This window comes from Hirundo rustica (assembly GCF_015227805.2).
Source record: "Hirundo rustica isolate bHirRus1 chromosome 27 unlocalized genomic scaffold, bHirRus1.pri.v3 SUPER_27_unloc_1, whole genome shotgun sequence".
NCBI classification, from domain to species: Eukaryota; Metazoa; Chordata; class Aves; order Passeriformes; family Hirundinidae; genus Hirundo; species Hirundo rustica.
The window spans coordinates 17,097-34,166 of NW_026690185.1; the positions used below are offsets into that span (position 1 = coordinate 17,097).

A 17,070-nucleotide genomic window follows, 5' to 3' on the forward strand; every position below is an offset into this window, starting at 1 on the left:
CCTGGCCTTGGGCACTGCCAGGGGTCCAGGGACAGCCACAGCTGCTCTGCCCCCCCTGCCAGGGAGGAATTCCTTCCGAAGATCCTCGCGATCTTAGAGGTTTTCTCTAGAGGATCCCGAGTCTGTGTTCGGCCGGGCTGAGCCCAGGCACAGCAGGGTCAGGTTCCCGCATCCCTTCTCCAGCACGGCCGGAGCGCCACAGCCTGGCATCCTCCTCACGCACCCGGTCCCCGCTGTGTCCCCGCAGGGCCGGAGCGGTGTCTGGGCACCGGGGCGTTTTGCCTGGAGCCGGACGGTGGCACTGCGGCCCCTCCGCAGCGGCGACAGCGGCCCGGGGCGGCAGCGCCTGGAGCGCGGTGTCCCCGCGGGGCCCCGGGGTGACGGCGGCCACTGACCCCGGCTCCGGGAGCCCCGGCGAGCGGGGTGAGAGTCACACTGGCCGCTCTGGGACGGCCCGGCAGCCCGGGTTACCCCGCGATGCGAAGGGAATGGGGCCGAGGGCCGGGAGCGCGGTGCCGATGCTGCTCTCCGTGCCCGCGCTCCCCTCCTCCGGAACTGCCAGGGTGCCCTGCGCTTCCATCTGCTCCTTCATCCCGCTCCGGGATGGTCCCGGCGCTACAGCTCGGGGAATTCGCCCTCCCCGTGTCCCAGCGCACCGGGAGTTGCCACCATTCCCTGTGCGGGCAGGAGCTGCAGAGCCCCGGGAGTCCCATGGCAGGGACAGCGCCGGCAGCGCAGGAGAGCTGGAGAGGGACTGGGGACGTGGGAGCGGCTTCCTCCCAAACTGCCCTAAACCAGGACAGCCTCCCACTGCCAGAGGGCAGGGCTGGGTGGGAGATTGGCAGGAATTGTTCCCTGGCAGGGTGGGCAGGGCCTGGCACAGGGTGCCCAGAGCAGCTGTGGCTGCCCCTGGATCCCTGGCAGTGCCCAAGGCCAGGTTGGAGCAGCCTGGGACAGTGGGAGGTGTCCCTGCCGTGGCAGAGGTGGCCCTGAGTGGGCTGTAAGATCCCTTCCAACCCAAACCATTCCGTGATTCTGTGATCCTGTGGTGGATCCAGCACCACAAGCCAAGGCACCTCAAACACCCCAGGGTCCCTGAGGCTGGACCAAGCAGTGCCCCAATTCCACCCTGGAAACCCAAGGACACATTTCTCCCACCTCTGGATGCTCCAAGCTCCCATTCCCATTGGGGTTTAGTTGGTTTTGCAGACAGAACTGTGCTCCTGTGCCCTGCTGGGGGCCCTCAGTGTCCTCACATCCCAAAGGGCAGGAGACACATCCCAGGGTTTCCAGCCTCACTCCAGGCCTGCTCTTGGTCTGGGAAAAGCAAAAATGGATCTGGGCAGCTTGAAAAGTCTTCCCGTGGTGACAAGGCTGGGCTGGGGCAGCTGCTGGGAGCCACCAAACATCTCCTGCATTCCCTGCTGTGACCAACAGAGCAAGTGGAAAGTCCCTGCAGGGACAGCAGGAGGATGTCCCTGTCCCTGTCCCTGTCCCTGTCCCTGTCCCTGTCCCCGTCCCTGTCCCTGTCCCTGTCCCTGTCCCTGTCCCTGTCCCTGCCCCTGTCCCTATCCCTGTCCCTGTCCCTGCCCCTGTCCCTGTCCCTGTCCCTGCTGTCCCCACTGACCCCAGGGTGCAGAGGGAAGCTCCATGCCCCTGGATCGTGGCTGTTGTTCTGCTGCTGAGCTCCCAGTGGGCTCCCAGTGCCACCTCTGCCCTGTAGCCATCCCTGGGAGCTGATCTGGGCTCTTCCCTCCCTCCTCTGATCCTGCTGGCTCCAAGCCAGCCAGAAGAGCCCTGATTTTTAATTGAAGAGATCCCAGTTATGCCCCCAAAGCACACCTTTGGCATCCCCTGCACGGAGCTCATCCTGCACCAGTTTTCCTTGGAGAGCTGAAGTGGCTCCTGCTCTGCCTTACACAGAAAAGGGAAATCATGGAGTGAGAAGCAGAATCAACCCAAGGAACTTCACTTTCCCAGCTCCCTGGCCGTCAGGGCTGCAGGCCTGGCCATGGATGTGCTGATTGTGGGGGATGCTGGAGAGGGCAGGGGTGAGGGCTGGGCAGGGAAGGGAAGGGGATTCCCATGGGATTCCAGGCTGGGAAAGGCAGGGCCTGCAGCTCCTCTGAAGCCACCCCAGCACTGGGAAGTTTTCTCCAGGGTGTTTTGGGATTTGAAAAGCAGGAATGACTCACAGAGACAGGGGTTTTGGGGAGGTGATGGAGCCCTCTGACCAGGCTGAGTGCTGGGGTGGCTGCTCCACCCCAAACACAGCCCCCCAAATGGGGTGACCCCACGAGCTGGGTGCCCCTCCACCCTCCTCCCGACCCTGGGTGCACCCCGAGCACCCCACAAACCCCAGAGCAGGAGCACCCAAAGGCCATCAGGAAGCACAAAAGGGGCGACAACCCCACGGCAAATCCCCCTTTCTGTGTCACCGCGGGTTGGCTCTGGGGGTCCCCGTGGGCAGCACACGCGAGGCACGGGGCACCGGATGCTCCTGGGATGTTCTGGTGCAAGAGGGCGGCCGGGGGGGACAGAAAAGCCACAGACACCCCTCGATGGCAGCAAGGGGAGGAGCGCGGCTGCTCCGGGGTGCCCAACAGCGGGAAGGACGCTCCCAAAGAGCCACGGGCTCGGGGACAGCGTTGGCAGCGGCGTTGGCATCGAGGCACCCCCCGCCCCTGCAGATGTCCCGCCGCTCTGTCCAGTCGCCTGTCACCGCCGGGGAGGCGCTGGCCAGGGTCGCTGCCACCCCCCCTCCACCTCCCCGCGTCCCACCGGGTGCCAAAGGCGGCCCAGAGCCAGCGCCACACCTGGGACGCTGCGCGGTGCCCGGGCGGGCGCGGGGCCGGGGGCGATGGGGCCGGGGGGGGCCCGGCTCCCCCAGAGCCCTGATTGGCGCCGCGGGGGACGAATGCCGCGGCTGAGACGGGCCAGGCTACCTGAAGGACCCCGCATGTCCTCAGGTTTCACTCATGACCATCTGACAGCAGCAGCAGCTGCGCTGCCAACTCGCCGAGCCAAAGCCTCCAGGAGTCGAAGGAGAGGGAAATTCTGGCCCTAAAAGGTCTCTCCTTGGGATTTCGCACTCTCCACCCAACAGTAAGTACCGGGGTCAGTCCTGGGCTGCTGCCAGGCCCCCGGGCAGGGGCTGCAGGCTCTCGGATGTCCCCAGGTTTGTCGTTGTCGCCGTGCCTGGAGCGGTACCGGCAGTGTCCCGGGATTTGCGGTCCAAGCGCTGGAGGTGGATGTGACCAGGACGGACTCTGTTGTCTCTGGGGGGGTGTTTAGGGCTGGGGGCACCTGCTGGACCCCCCTGCATGGAAAACTGTCTGGGACAGGGGAGAAAATCCCCACAAAGGTGCAGGCGGGGCACGGGGACGAGGGTGGCAGCAGCCAAGGGGCCCTCAGTGGCCACAGAGCTGTCAGGATGAGAGGGGACAGGCAGGGCAAAGAGTTCCCGAGCCACCTTCCCCGCGGCAGTAACGGAGCCGCACGCAGGGCTCACAAGTTGCAAGGCTCCTTTCTCCTGGCTTCTCCTCCTGGAGGTCTAAATATAAACCCCGGCCTGGGCAAGCCAAGGTTGCAGGAAAGGTCTGCGGGTGCTCCCAGTGTCTCCTTTCGGGAAGGGCCCTGTCTCTGCAGAGCCCCCGTCCCCCGTGGGGCAGCAGGGAGGGACCCCGAGGGCAGAGGGCAGGAGGTGGGACCCCTGTTCCTCCTGGGAATGGCAGGGAACGGGAGGCTGTTCTCACACCGGGGCTGTGGGGGCACAGGCACAGCCAAAAGGGTGTCGGGGTGAGCCCAGGGTGGGGCTCAGGGCTGGATCCCCCACGGGAATCAGGCAGTGCCAGGGTGGGGTTCAGCTCCGGGTTTTTGGGTGCTGTATCTCCCCTGTGCCAGCTGCCATCAGTCACTGCACAGGCAGGGCCTGCTGGGCACCCCCAGAGCCGTTCTGGAGTTTATCCAGGGGCAGTCAGCCCCCATTTCCCTTATTCCCCCATTGCCCCATTCCCCCCATTCCCCCATTCCCCCATTCTCCCCACTCCCCTCATTCCCCCCATTCCCTCATTCCCCCCATTCCCCCATTCCCCCCCATTCCCCCATTCCCCCCATTCCCCCCATTCCCCTCATTCCCCCATTCTCCCCATTCCCCCCATTCCCCCCATTCCCCCCATTCTCCCCACTTCCCCCATTCCCCCCCATTCCCCCATTCCCCCCATTCCCCCATTCCCCCCATTCTCCCCACTTCCCCCCATTCCCCTCATTCCCCCTTTTCCCCATTCCCCCATTCCCCCATTCCCCCATTCCCCCATTCCCCCATTCCCTCATTCCCCCATTCCCCCATTCCCCCCCATTCCCCCCATTCCCCCATTCCCCCATTCTCCCCATTCCCCCATTCCCCCCATTCCCTCATTCCCCTCATTCCCCCATTCCCTCATTCCCCCATTCCCCCCATTCCCCCCATTCCCCCCATTCCCCCATTCCCCCATTCCCCCCATTCCCCCCATTCCCCCATTCCCCCCATTCCCCTTCATTCCCCCATCCCTCATTCCGGGGCCGGTGCGGAGCTGCCGAGGGAAGTTTGCCGAGGGGCACAAACATTTCCTCCCCTGCGCTCACGGGCACTGATGGAGCTGTCAGGGATCAGCCTGCGGCAGGCGAGGGAGGGAGAATTGTTGTCTCTTGCGGCTGCCAGCAAGAGACAACAATTCCATAAAGCCCTGGGGGCAGCAGGACATCCCAGTCAGTCCCATTATCCCGGGGAGATCCTGGATGCGCTGATGCAGCACTGGAGCTGCCCCGTCTGGTCCTTTCCAGTAAAAATTTGCCGGATTTATAATGGTTTGAGGAGGGGAGAAGCATATTTACAGGCACTGATTAACGAACACAAAGCCCTGCCCTGACTCTGCAGCGCTAATATTTAAATAGCACTTTCTATTTTCTGATGTGTGCACTTCAGGCAAAAGGGCTCTGTGGAGTCTCTGGGGCAGCTCCAGCTCCACTCAGGGAAATTTGCTGGATTTGGGGTGGGAGCGCGAGCGGCAGAGCCATGAGGAGACAGCCAGCACCGTTCCTGTTTGCAGCAGGTTGGATTAATGAGGTGGTTTCTGTGCAGGGGAGAAAAGGGAGAAGGTGGAGGATGCTTTGGGAAGTTGTGAGGGAGAATGAATCCCAGTTTAGCTCGGGAGAGGAGAGAGCAGGGAGGAGGCTCAGCCTCTGCGCCTGTCCCACTGCCTCCCTCCTGGGATTCATAAATCCCTGGGAACATCTTGTCTTTGGGTGCCCCTTCCCCGTTTCCAGGGGGATGTGAATGAGATCCCTCGGGCTGTGCGGCTCAGCATCTGTGACAGCTCCAGGTGCCCCGTGCTGCTCCTGCTTTGCAGGTGTCTGGTCCAGGGAATTGCGATCCAGAGGCTGCAAAGGGACAAGGGGCATCCTCCAGCCCTGGGAAGTCGCAGGACTCCCGGTATTGCAAATCCCATGGGAGCAGCAGGTCTGGGACCTGCTCCTGGCGCTGTGCTGGGCGTCCCTGCGGGAGCTGGCGTCTCTCCTGGCAACCCCGGCGTGGGGGCATCCCTGTCCCCGCGCCCCCGAGCCTGGGGGCTCCAGGGGAGCAGCAGGTCACTCCAGCCCCACGCCACTCCCCCTTCCCCCTCGCTGTCCCCTCGCTGTCCCCTCGCTGCCCTCCAGCACGGCTCGGATCTTTTCCGAGCCTGACACGGGAGCTGCTGGCAGGGAGGAGCCGCAGCTCTGGATGACACCCGAGTGCAGGGTGGGCAGTGGGCAAGCGCCGGGTCCCCACTTTAACCCTTCCCTGGCTGCTCAAGCCTCCAGCACTGCCGAGCCCCCCAAAATAACCCCGAGCCGCCACCCAGCCCGGTGTCCCCTTTCCAGCAACGCCCTGTCCCCCAGCAGGGACAGCGGCAGCGGGGATGGGGTGGCATCCCCGGCTCCAGGCAGGAACGGGTCGGTGCGTGGCTGCAGGATGGTGCAACCTCCTATTTCCATCTGTGGCCGGGGAGAGTATCCCAGGATTTCACAGCTCCCGGGCTGTGTGCGCCACCCCGCCCGGAGCACAGCAGGTACAGCCTCGGGGCGCCGAGCCCCGGAACTCCAGCGCAGCAGCCACCCGAGAATTGCAGGGGGTTCATTCCCACCTGGGCTTGGGGCTGCTGCAGGAGCGGAGGCACTTCTGCAGGGCTGGAGTTCTGGGGTTGATGTGCCCCCGTTGGAGGCTCGGCGCGGAGGGTTTGGCTCTCCGAAGGAAGGCAGCGCCGGGCTGGGCTCGGCTGAGTCTTTGCAAGGAGCTGGAGGAGGGAGCGGCACCGGTTTTTTGGCAGGTGCAGAGCACCCAAAGCAGTGGAGAACCCACGGAAGGTGCTGCTGGAATGGGACACAACTCCGATGGAATTGTGCATCCCTCCTGTCCCGTGGAAATCCCCCGGCGCCGGCACAGGGGCTGCGTGTCCTTGTCCCGGTGCAGCACGAGGCTGCTGCCAGGGAGAGGCTGCAGAGTGTTGGGAGGGCTCGGGACAGGCAGAAGGCAGCGGAGCCGCATCGTTCCCATAGCAGGGAATTCATTCTCCTGTGCCTAAAATTGCAGAATCAGGGAATGGTTTGGGTTGGAAGGGACCTTAAAGCTCAGCTCATTCCATTTCAGGGACACCTCCCACTGTCCCTGGCTGCTCCAAACCTCAATGTCCAGCCTGGCCTGGGGCACTGCCAGGGATCCAGGGGCAGCCACAGCTCCTCTGGGAATTCCATCCCAGCCCCTCTCCACCCTCACAGGGAGGAATTCCTTCCCAATCTCCCATCCATCCCTGCCCTCTGGCGCTGGGAATCCATTCCCAGTCCTGTCCCTCCGCAGCCCCCCACGCCGCTGCCCTGGGTGACCCGTGGGTGACCCGTGGGTGACCCGTGGGTGACACGCAGTGGCCCTGCCCGCGGGACAGTGGTGGCACCTGAGGAGCAGGAGCTGCTGCAGCATCTCAGCGTCCCTGCTCTCCCTGGGGAAAGGCACCCAGCAGCGCCGGGCTGGCTCTGGAATAATTTCCCAAAGGCTCTCCCTTCCCTTTGGCTGGGTTCGGCTGGGTTCCAGGCAGCCCCGGGGTGACGGATGCGCTTGGAAACATCCCACGTTCCCGCTGGCACGCTCGGCTTGGGCCGTGCCGCCGGCAGAGCAACAAACCCCACCCAGGGCGGGGTAAAGAGCCGCGGTGGTGACAGGAACCAGCACTGGGACGTGTCACTCACGGGAGCCACCGGGGCACGAGGTGTGTGAGCCACACAGCCCTGCCGAGCGCTTCAAATATCAGAAATTCAAAGGAAAATGCTGGAAAATAAAAAATTAATTTTTTTTTTTTTTCTCCATCTAAGCCTTTTGAGCTCACCACTATTTTAAAATAGAGTGGGAAAAGGCTTGGGGTGACTTAGTTTCCTTAATCGTGGTGTTTTCTTATGAAAATCAGCTTTAAAATCCGCCTTTAAAGCAGCCTAAAAACCCATAGAGTTTCCAGCACCACCATGGTGGTGGAATTCCAGCATCCCACGGCAGTGTCCTAAGAGATTTGTGTGCAAAAGGAAATTTTGGAGACTTCCTGTACCTTTCCAGATGGTTTTTGTAAAGGAGTTTCAGCATAGAATTAAGGGACCAGTATTTATCCAGGGTTGGAAGCATCAAACTCTTCAACGGCACAGAGAGGCGTGTAAATTTGTTTACAAAATGGTTGATTTTGTCTGGCACAACTGAGGGTGCTCATCTGAGTTCCTGAGAGAAAACTCCCATAATCCTGAAAATTCCAATGCCTTGCTCAGCCCTCGGGAAATCTGCAGGACCCGAGGTGAATCTCCCCCACCTGCAGGATTGCCACCGCCTCTGCCACTGTGGATAAAAAAATCCATTTCACGTCAGATTTTTTTTCCATCTTCCCACGTTTTTTCCCCGAAACTTGTGGGAAATACAGTAGGAATTAAACAAATAAACACCTCATAAGACTTTTTCAGCCCGTGGCATCCCTAGGACCATGCCAGGAGGGTTTCCTGCAGCCAGCAGATTTTTCAACACAGCTCCTGTCACCCTGCAGGCTTCTGGTGCCCTGGCTGGGTTTGGAGCAAATTTGTGTTTTCCTGGCAGCCTAATCCATGGAATTTGGGGGTTTTTAAACCCTATTCAATGCATGCAGGAGTGGGGAGGGGGGTTCTGGACACACAGTAGGGTTGGGAATGGCTCAATGATCTTAGAATTGTGGAATGGTTTGGGTTGTAAAGGACCTTAAAAACCATTTAATTCCACCCCTGCCATGGCAGGGACACCTCCACTGCCCCAGGCTGCTCCCAGCCCCAGTGTCCACCCTGGCCTTGGGCACTGCCAGGGATCCAGGGGCAGCCACAGCTGCTCTGGGCACCCTGTGCCAGGCCCTGCCCACCCTGCCAGGGAACAATTCCTGATTCCCAATCTCCCATCCAGCCCTGCCCTGGGCACTGGAAGCCATTCCCTGTGTCCTGTCCCTCCATCCCTTGTCCCCAGCCCCTCTCCAGCTCTCCTGGAGCCCCTTTAGGCCCTGGAAGGGCTCTGAGCTCTCCCTGGAGCTTCTCCTCTCCACGTGAGCACCCCCAGCTCTCCCAGCTCCAGAGCAGCTCCGTGGCCTCCTCTGGACCCATCCCACACCCCGCTGATGTTTGGGATGGATGCAGAATCCCCACCCTCCCTTTCCTGCTGCCAGGGAACGCAGCCCCGGCCAGAGGCAGAGCTGCTCCCGGAGGAGCGGGGATGTGCAGGGGAGGGGGGATGGTGCCCATGGCAGCGCTGGGGACATCCCCGCCTTCCCAGGGCTCTGACTCAGCCCCAAACCCCGCGGGACCAGCTGGGCGCTGCCCCACCCCGGGGCCCAGCTGGGGATGGCCGGGGGCAGAGGGACGGATTCCCGCGGGCATCAGCCCCGGCTGGAAGCGGTGCCTCCGGGAGGTTCTGGGAGGCACGGAGGGGATGCTGCAGGATCGTGCTGGGCCGCTTTGGGCTGTGACAGGCTCTGGTTTCCTGAGCGCTGGGTGCTAACACCGCGCCCGCTTGGCACCGTCTGTCCCCTCAGTGCCCTGGTCACACGAGTCCCTTGTCCCACACTAATCCCTGCTGCAGGCCCCCAGGCTGGCTCTGCTGTTCCTGCTGAGTGAAGCTCATTTACACCTGCTCGGGGCCGTTCCGGGTGTTTTCTCTCTTGGACTCGTCTCCCGCTTGGTCTCTGCAGGGTTTTTTTTAGAGAGTCTCAAGAGGATGAACCTTGCAGGTGAGCTCCTCCTAGAGCAGGTCAGGGCAGCTCCTCGAGCTGTGTTTGAACGGTCGGGACACCCCGATGCTGTTCCCGATGTCCGTAGGGCTGGGATCTCCCGGGAGCAGCATCCCCCAGCCGCGCCTGTCCTCACTAACCCGGCCCTGAGTGAGGGGAAGCTGCCTCGCTCTGGGCTGATTCCATGGCAAACTCCAGCGCTGCAGGGCTTCCCCCAGAGCACAGGACACTCCAGGCCATCCCCCAGAAAAATGCCTTAGGGAGGAAGAAGCTGGAGCCTGGGTCAGGCAGGTGCAGGGAGATCCCCAGCCCCTGTTTCCGTTCTCCTTTCCTCTTCCTCAGCCCACGGGAGCTCGTTTTCGGGGCAGAATGAAGTGCCTGGATGGGGTGAATTTTCCAGCAGCCTCAGACAGGACCTGCCACCTTCTGTCCTGTTACACAGAACCTCTCAGGCAGCATCCCTGGGAGCTCCCAAACCAGTCCTGTTATTTTGGAGCCTGAATCCTCAGAGCAGCAAAAATATCAGAGAGAACTGAATTTCTCTCCAAGCGCAGCTTGGGCACTCCTGAGCCGGGAGCTGCTCCCAGTTCCCTGCTGGCAATTCCTGATGCAGGAGCTGCGGGTTCAGATGCCATGGGCGGTGTCCCAAAGCTGCAACTCACCCGTGTCACAGCAAAAAGGAGTCATTCAGCTCAGCTGGGTGGCCAAATTTTAAGGAGCAAATAGAACAGCGCACTGTAGAGACATTTTACGTGGTTGATTTCCCAGCAGGAAGGATGATGGGGCAGGGATCTTCCTTAATCAGGGACTCTTGGAGGACTCAGCTCCTGGAGAGCTGGGCCAGGGCCCTGAGGGACCTCGTGGGTGATCTGTGCCCAGGGCAGCACCTGTCACTGGGCCTGAGCTGCCTTTACCTATGGAGGCGCAAAGGGTTTGATCTGGGTTATTTATAGGAGCTGCTAAGAATGTGCCAGGATGTGCCAGGCCAGGGGCAGGGCTGCTCCTCCTGTCCCCATGGCCAGGGGCTGCTCCCAGGGTGGGACCCTTCACCCAGCCACGTATCCCACCCTGTGCCCACCCACACCGGCGTGGGACTGGGCTCACTGGGGACAGAGGGGTGCTGGGCTGAGCCCTCACAGAGCCCGGGCTTGGCTTTGGTTCCGAATTTGGGAAGCCACCAGAGATGCTGGTGGCTCCCCGACCGTGGTGTGTGGGACGTGGATATGGGATTAGTCCTGCTCCTGCTCCCTGGAGCCATCCCATCCTCTCCGAGTGGCCCTGAAGGGCTCGGAGCAGGATCAAGAGCTACAAAAGACCCCCAAAAACCAGGAAGAATTCCCATGCCAGGGGCGGCACCCCCTTTGAGCCTGCCGGTGCAATCCCAGGCAGTGCTGCCCTGCCCCAGCGTCTCCCTCGGCGGCTGCAGCCCGGCGGCACGGGGAGGGGACACGGGCAGGAGCCGAGCCGGGGCTGCTCGCTGCCGGGACAGGAATGAGCAGAGTCATGGGGCTGCAGAAACCTGAGCCCGGCGCTGATCGCCGGCGGCAGCTGGAGGCAGCGCCAGCTCCGCCAGCGGGAGCAGCGCCCGGGGGAGCGCGGCCCGGGCAGCACGGAGGGTGGGACAGCAGCGCTCGGGGACAGCCCACGGCCCGGCCCCGACAGCTCCGCAATTCCCGACTTCCAGGGAAACTGAGGCTGCCCAGAGCAACGAGCCCCTCTGAGCCCTCGGAGATTCGGTGGGAAGGTCCCATGGGTGCTGAGGGTCCTGCTGGAGCACGGCTGCTGCTCCCGCTGTGATCCCGGTGGATCCATTCCCAGCCGGAGCTGTTCTGTCACCCCCTGCACATTCCCAGTGGGATTTGAGGTGATAAAGTCAGACACAGCCCGGTGCTTTTTGGGTTTTCTGAGCTCCCTGTTTTCGAGGGGAAGGTTCCAGAGCTGCTCAAGTGGAGCAGGAACTGGGTGTAAGTCCAGAGTAGCTCCATGAGAAGCAGCACTGGCAGCACCTCTGCCCCCTGCCCGGGCATTGTCCCCTCCCAGAGACACCTGGGGCCCAAAATTCCCTTTTTGTTTGCTTTGATGAGGTCCCACCTCTGGGGTCCATCCCGCCCCATGGGGGACCTGCTCTGGGCTCTGTTTTGCAGCAGCTGGGACCACAAATTGGGCTGGGGCCAGACTCCGCTTTGCAGTGATGTGTCTCAGTTTGTGCCGTTAAATAACCCCCTTCAGCAAGGACAAAACTCTCCTAAAACAGAGGAGGGAGTCAGAGAATCCTTCAGGAGGAAAAGCCCTCAGAGATCACCAAGCCCAGCCGTTCCCCCAGCGCTGCCGAGGCCACCACCGGCCCCTGTCCCCAAGTGCCACACCCACAGGGCTTTCAAACCCCTCCACGGGTGGGGAACTCCACCGCTGCACTGGGCAGCCTGTTCCAAAGCCTGACCAACTTTTCCATGAAGAAATTTTCCCGACACCCAATTTAAACCTCCCCTGGCCCAGGCTGAGGCCGTTCCCTCTCCTCCTGTCCCTGTTCCTGGGAGCAGAGCCCTACCCCCCCGGCTGTCCCCTCCTGTCAGGAGCTGTGCAGAGCCACAAGGTCCCACTGAGCTCCTTTTCTCCAGGCTCAGCCCCTTCCCAGCTCCATTTCCAGTCTCTTTTCCCATCAGGGCTGTAAATCTCCAGTTCTCCCTAATCCCAAAGGGCTGAGGGTTTCCAGCTCTCAGCACGGCAGGGCTGGGGCTGTGAGGAGTATTGATCCTGACGGTTTTGTGGGGGCAGGTGCTTGGCAGCCTCACAGAAAGTTTGGCTGTGCCCGTGGGATGCCTGGTTTGGGAGGGTGAGGCACAGAGGCGCAGCTGTCCCAGTACCCACCAGAAGCAGGGTCGAGTTTTACAGAATGCCGGGCTCACATCCCATCAACCTGGTGCTTATAGGACATTGTCAAGGCACAGGGACTCAAAGCAAGAACCTCTGTGGTGTTGGGGGAGCCTCTGCCGGCATCTCCACCTCTCCCAGGGCATGTCAGCCTCTTCCCCTCGGTGCAGCCACTCCTCCCCTCCGCACTTCCCTCTCTCCACCCCTTTCTGGGCAGCAGAACATCCTTACCTCTCCTAACCCACCCGGCCTATTCCTTCTGGGAAGTCATCCCGATCCCTGTAATATTCAAAAGTGCCATTACTGCTTCACGTTTTGGCTCAGGATAAGTCTTTAACGCTTCCTGGGAGCAGAGCCACCCAGCAGTGCAGGCTCCTCGTGCTTCCCATGGCTGGGAGCTGTGCCAGGGCCATGGCCCTGCAGGACCCAGCTCCTCTGGCTGAGGAACCTCTTGTTGAGGGCACCACAGGCCCCTTGCAGGAGCTGCAGGAGCAAAGCTGTTGATGCCCTGCCAACAGGAGGCAGCTGGAGCGGGGCTGCTGCTTCCCAAGGTGTTTGGTTGTGTTGAAACACCGTGTTTGGGTTGTGAAATTGTGTGTCTGACACAGCCAGGTGGTGACAGGGACACCGGGTGTCCCAGCCTCATGGCGCCTCCTTGACTGGAGACAGAATCACAGAATCGCAGAATTACTGAGGTTGGAAAAGACCTTTGAGATCTCCAAGTCCAATCCATGACCCAACCCCCTTTGTCACCCAGACCACAGCACTCAGTGTCACATCCAGGCTCTCCTAAACACCTCCAGGGACGCTGACTCCACCACCCCTTCCAATACCCGATCCATTGGAAGGGGCTGGAGCAGCTCCTTCCAATGCCCAATCTTTCTGGGAAAAAATTTCTGCTGATGTCCAGCCTAAACTTCCCCTGTTGCAGATTAAGGTTGTGTGCCCTTGTCCTGTCGCTGTTCCTGGGAGCAGAGCCTCACACTCCCCTGCCTGCCCCGTCCGGCCAGGGAGTGGTGGAGATCCCTGACCCCTCCTCCAGACTGAGGCTTCCCAGCTCCAGACGGGAATGGGGGTCTGGGAGGAGCGGGAACACACGGGGTGCTCCGTGCTCCGTGTATGATGACCTCCCCTGCAAGCTCAAGATTTCTGCCATAAACACGTTTGCTAAAACCCCGCTGAGATCCTGCCACCAAATGTCCCCGGGATGTCCCCAGGTGGTATTTGAGCCCCTTGTCCCCGCAGGCTGGGCGTGGGAGGCCCGGGAGCAGAATGAGAGCATGGCCGGCCTGCCGCACATCCCGGGCCCCGAGAACCTGCGCCCCTTCACCCCGGCCTCGCTGGCCGCCATCGAGCAGCGCATGGCCGAGGCCGAGGCGCTCCGGATAAAGCGGCAGCAGGTGGAGATGCCCGAGGAAGAGGAGGTCAAGCCCAGCAGTGACCTGGAAGCAGGCAAGAACCTGCCCCTCATCTACGGTGACCCACCCCTGGAGCTCATTGGGACCCCCCTGGAGGACCTGGACCCTTTCTACAAGGACAAGAAGGTGAGGGCCAGAGCTTTGCCCATGGCAGGCTTGGCCGTAGGTGTAAGTCACAGGTGAAAGACCCAAGGATTTCCAGTCCTTTCCTGTGCTTTCCACCGTGCTTACCTGAGCCCACCGCGGTGATCCACCACCCCAGACTGCTGTGGTTGCTTCTCTTCCAAAGCAGAGAGCAGCTCCAAGCCTTTGGAGCTTCAAACACGCAGAGATCTCCCCTCTGAAGGCAGCCCTTGGTCCGTGGGGTTTTGGGGGTGCAGAAGGACTAACCCCCCTCTCTTCTCTCCACAGACGTTCATAGTCCTCAACAAGGGCAAGTCCATCTTCCGCTTCTCGGCCACCCCTGCCCTCTACCTGCTGGGGCCCTTCCACCCCGTCCGCAGAGGAGCCATCAAAGTTCTCATCCATTCATATCCTTGATCTCCGGCTCGCTGCTCCATGGCCAGGTCACACCCTGGTGTTCAGAGTCCAAACAGCCCCAGGAGAGGGACAAGGGAAGGGGTTCATGGGGAGGTGGTGAGGAAACCTCCCGGGCCCCCAGCACAGCCAGGACCTGCTGCCCAGAGCTTTAGTCCAAGGAGCAGGTGCTTGATGGGCACCTTGGTGGCACCAAGAGTTCACTCCAGGCTGGAGAAGGGAGGAATCAGTTTGGATGGAGAAGGGAAGAAGCCCAAGTGGTGAAGCTTCCTAGGGAGAGGTTGAAAGGTTTTGAGGTCTGGGGAGACTTGGAAAGGAAGGGAAATGTTCATGGGTCAGGGAATCTGGGCCCACTGGGAAGTGGGAGAGCAGGAGAGCTCCAAGGAGGCTTTGGGAGAGGGAAGCAAAGGAACCAGGACAGAGAGGGAAAGGCAGGAAAGGGCACCGAGGGCACAAGGGGCATTGCAGGGTGGGTGGAAGTGATCCCAGGAGAGCTCTGGAGAAAGTGGGGGCTCATGGCCATGAGGGAGGAGGAAAAGAAGGAGGTTTTGTGGAAGAGGGGTTTAAGCCTAAGAGTTAGAACTTTCTAGAAGAGGCTGAAGGGTTTTGAGGTCTGGAGAGGTTACGAAAGGAAGGGAAAGCTGTATCCCAAGGTGATGAAGAGGAAGGAGCACGGGGGGCAGAGCCAGCACCACAGAGGTGGGAAGGGGAGCAGAAAGGAAGGGAAGGAGATGGGACCATGCAGGGGAGCAGAGGGGAAGAGAGGGAAGTGTGAGCACAGGACTGAGGCAGGAGAGCAGCAGGAGGAGCAGGGCAGGGTGAGGCACCAAGGAGGCAGCCAGGACAAGAGGAACAGGGACACTTGGCTCCCTGACCATGGGAAGGGGGGATCCAGGCATCATCCAGAGCATTTGTCCTTGACCAGGTTTTAAATTATTCAGCATGTTCATCATGATCACCATTTTAACCAACTGCGTGTTTATGACGCTGAGCAACCCCCCGGCGTGGTCCAAGAACGTGGAGTGAGTCCTGAGACCTGCCCCGGCCACGGGGACAGCCCAGCCTGGCAATGTCCCTCAGGAGGGACACGACCAAGGCTGACACAGGGGTGGGGATCCAGACACCCTTCAGAGCAGGAGACGTGTCACTGGGAGGTGCTGGTGGCCCTCAGAAGGGATGTCCACACTCTCCATAGTGCATCAGAGAGGGAGAATGTTTCAGAGCTGCCCAAAATCTGGTGAGGTCTCCATGTCTGGAGAGCCCAGAAGAGCAGGTTGGGCTGGGGTGGGTCAGCACTGTCAGTCTGGACAGGCCAAGCTGTCCAGGCACCATGGACAACCCAGGGAAGAGGGGAAATTCAGCATTTTCTGCTGTGGTTCTGCACAGTCAGGTCTCAGCAGGGCTTCACAGAGAGCGTGGAGGTGGTGGGACATCAGCAGGGACAGAGGTGCTGCAGAACGGTCACCAGAGAGATTGGTACCTCACGATATCCCAATCCGCCTTTCAAAGTGAGGTGAAAACCTCTCCCAGCACTGAAGCACCCCAAAATCCCATCAGCCCCCAAACTCAGCTCCTCAAGATATTCCCCCTGCCTGGGGTGGAGAAAACCTTGGACCTGGGCAAGTGTCTCCCGAGTGACCAGTCCTGTTTCAGATACGCCTTCACTGGGATCTACACCTTCGAGTCTCTCATCAAGATCCTGTCGAGAGGCTTCTGCATCGATGACTTCACATTCCTGCGTGACCCCTGGAACTGGCTGGACTTCATGGTCATCTCCATGGCGTGAGTCCGGTGGGATGGGGAGGACAGGAGGGACATTTGGAGGAACGAGGAGTGTTCCAGGCAGAGCCCCTGGAGCCCTCCCCTCTCCTGTCCCACAGCTACATAACTGAGTTCGTGGACCTGGGGAACATCTCCGCTCTCAGGACCTTCCGTGTCCTCCGTGCCTTGAAAACCATCACGGTGATACCAGGTGGGACTTAGAGGAGAAGCCTCCCTTCTGTGCCTTCCCCTGAGCTCAGGTAGTCCCACAATCCCCGGCAATTCCTGCTTCTTTTGGCAGCTCCAAGGGAAAACAGAGGAAATGAGGTATCTGATAAATTTTCCACGTAATTCGGCTTCTGGGTCAGGTCCTGCTGATTTTACACCTTGAATTCAGCTCCACTCATCAGGTTGTTTGGCAGCCCCTGAAGGGGCAGATGTGATGTTTTTAAGGCCCCTTGGAGATGAATTAAGGGAATTTGTGCTCCCAGTGGATTTATGTGTTTCATAAAGCAAATCTCTCCATTTTTGAAGCTATGGACTCAGTTTTGTGCCCATTGTTGTCTGTTCGGTGCTGAGGCTGAGGTATTTAACAGGTATTGGTTTAACATCACCTGAAACATCCAGACTCGTGTGAGGAGCACCTTATCAAACCCCTCTGCTGATTTCCAGATTTGATACCGTTTCAACACTGTGCTTTCAGCACTCGGTGCAAGCACACAGAAATCTCAAACGTGAGATTGAACTGAAAATGAAAATTCCTTGTGGTGAATAAGTCCTTGTGGTGTTCCTGCAGGCTCCAGATAGTGAGGGTTCACACTGGATTTTTTTTTTTTTCCTTCATCAAACAGGCTAAAAATTGTATTGAGCAAAATGTGAACTGCTGCTTCTTTCTGGAATGACATCCCCAAGGGCTCTGCAGAAATAGCAGAGGCAAAAATAAGCTGGTTTAGAACATCTGACCTTGGTCAGGCCCTTGGAGAACAGGATTTTACCTAAATAGTTTGGGGAATGAGGAGCTGGCAGGAGGACAGGGCTAAAAATCCTTTCTTTGGAGAATTTCTCCACGTGAGAAAGCTCTGGGCTCAGAGAAGCTCTAAAGGTGAACATTGGGATGTCCCAGCATTTCCCATCATCCATGGAGACCCGGACTGACAGGAACTCCATCCTCCATGGAAAAATCCCACTGAGGGATT

The 17,070-nt window shown here is 60.1% G+C and overlaps 1 protein-coding gene across 2 annotated transcripts in view; it reads left to right on the plus strand.

The window, feature by feature from the left end:
* Window positions 1-2,908: 2,908 nt before the first annotated feature.
* The window catches only part of SCN4A (sodium voltage-gated channel alpha subunit 4), a 45,844-nt gene continuing 31,682 nt past the window's right edge, over window positions 2,909-17,070 (plus strand). For both annotated transcript variants that reach the window (XM_040091490.2, XM_040091491.2), the window contains exons 1-6: window positions 2,909-3,105; window positions 13,404-13,702; window positions 13,988-14,106; window positions 15,046-15,135; window positions 15,767-15,895; window positions 15,994-16,085. In XM_040091490.2, coding sequence (XP_039947424.1) covers window positions 13,439-13,702; window positions 13,988-14,106; window positions 15,046-15,135; window positions 15,767-15,895; window positions 15,994-16,085 — 694 coding nt within the window. In that variant the 5' untranslated portion in view covers window positions 2,909-3,105; window positions 13,404-13,438. The remainder of the gene's footprint in view (window positions 3,106-13,403; window positions 13,703-13,987; window positions 14,107-15,045; window positions 15,136-15,766; window positions 15,896-15,993; window positions 16,086-17,070) is intronic.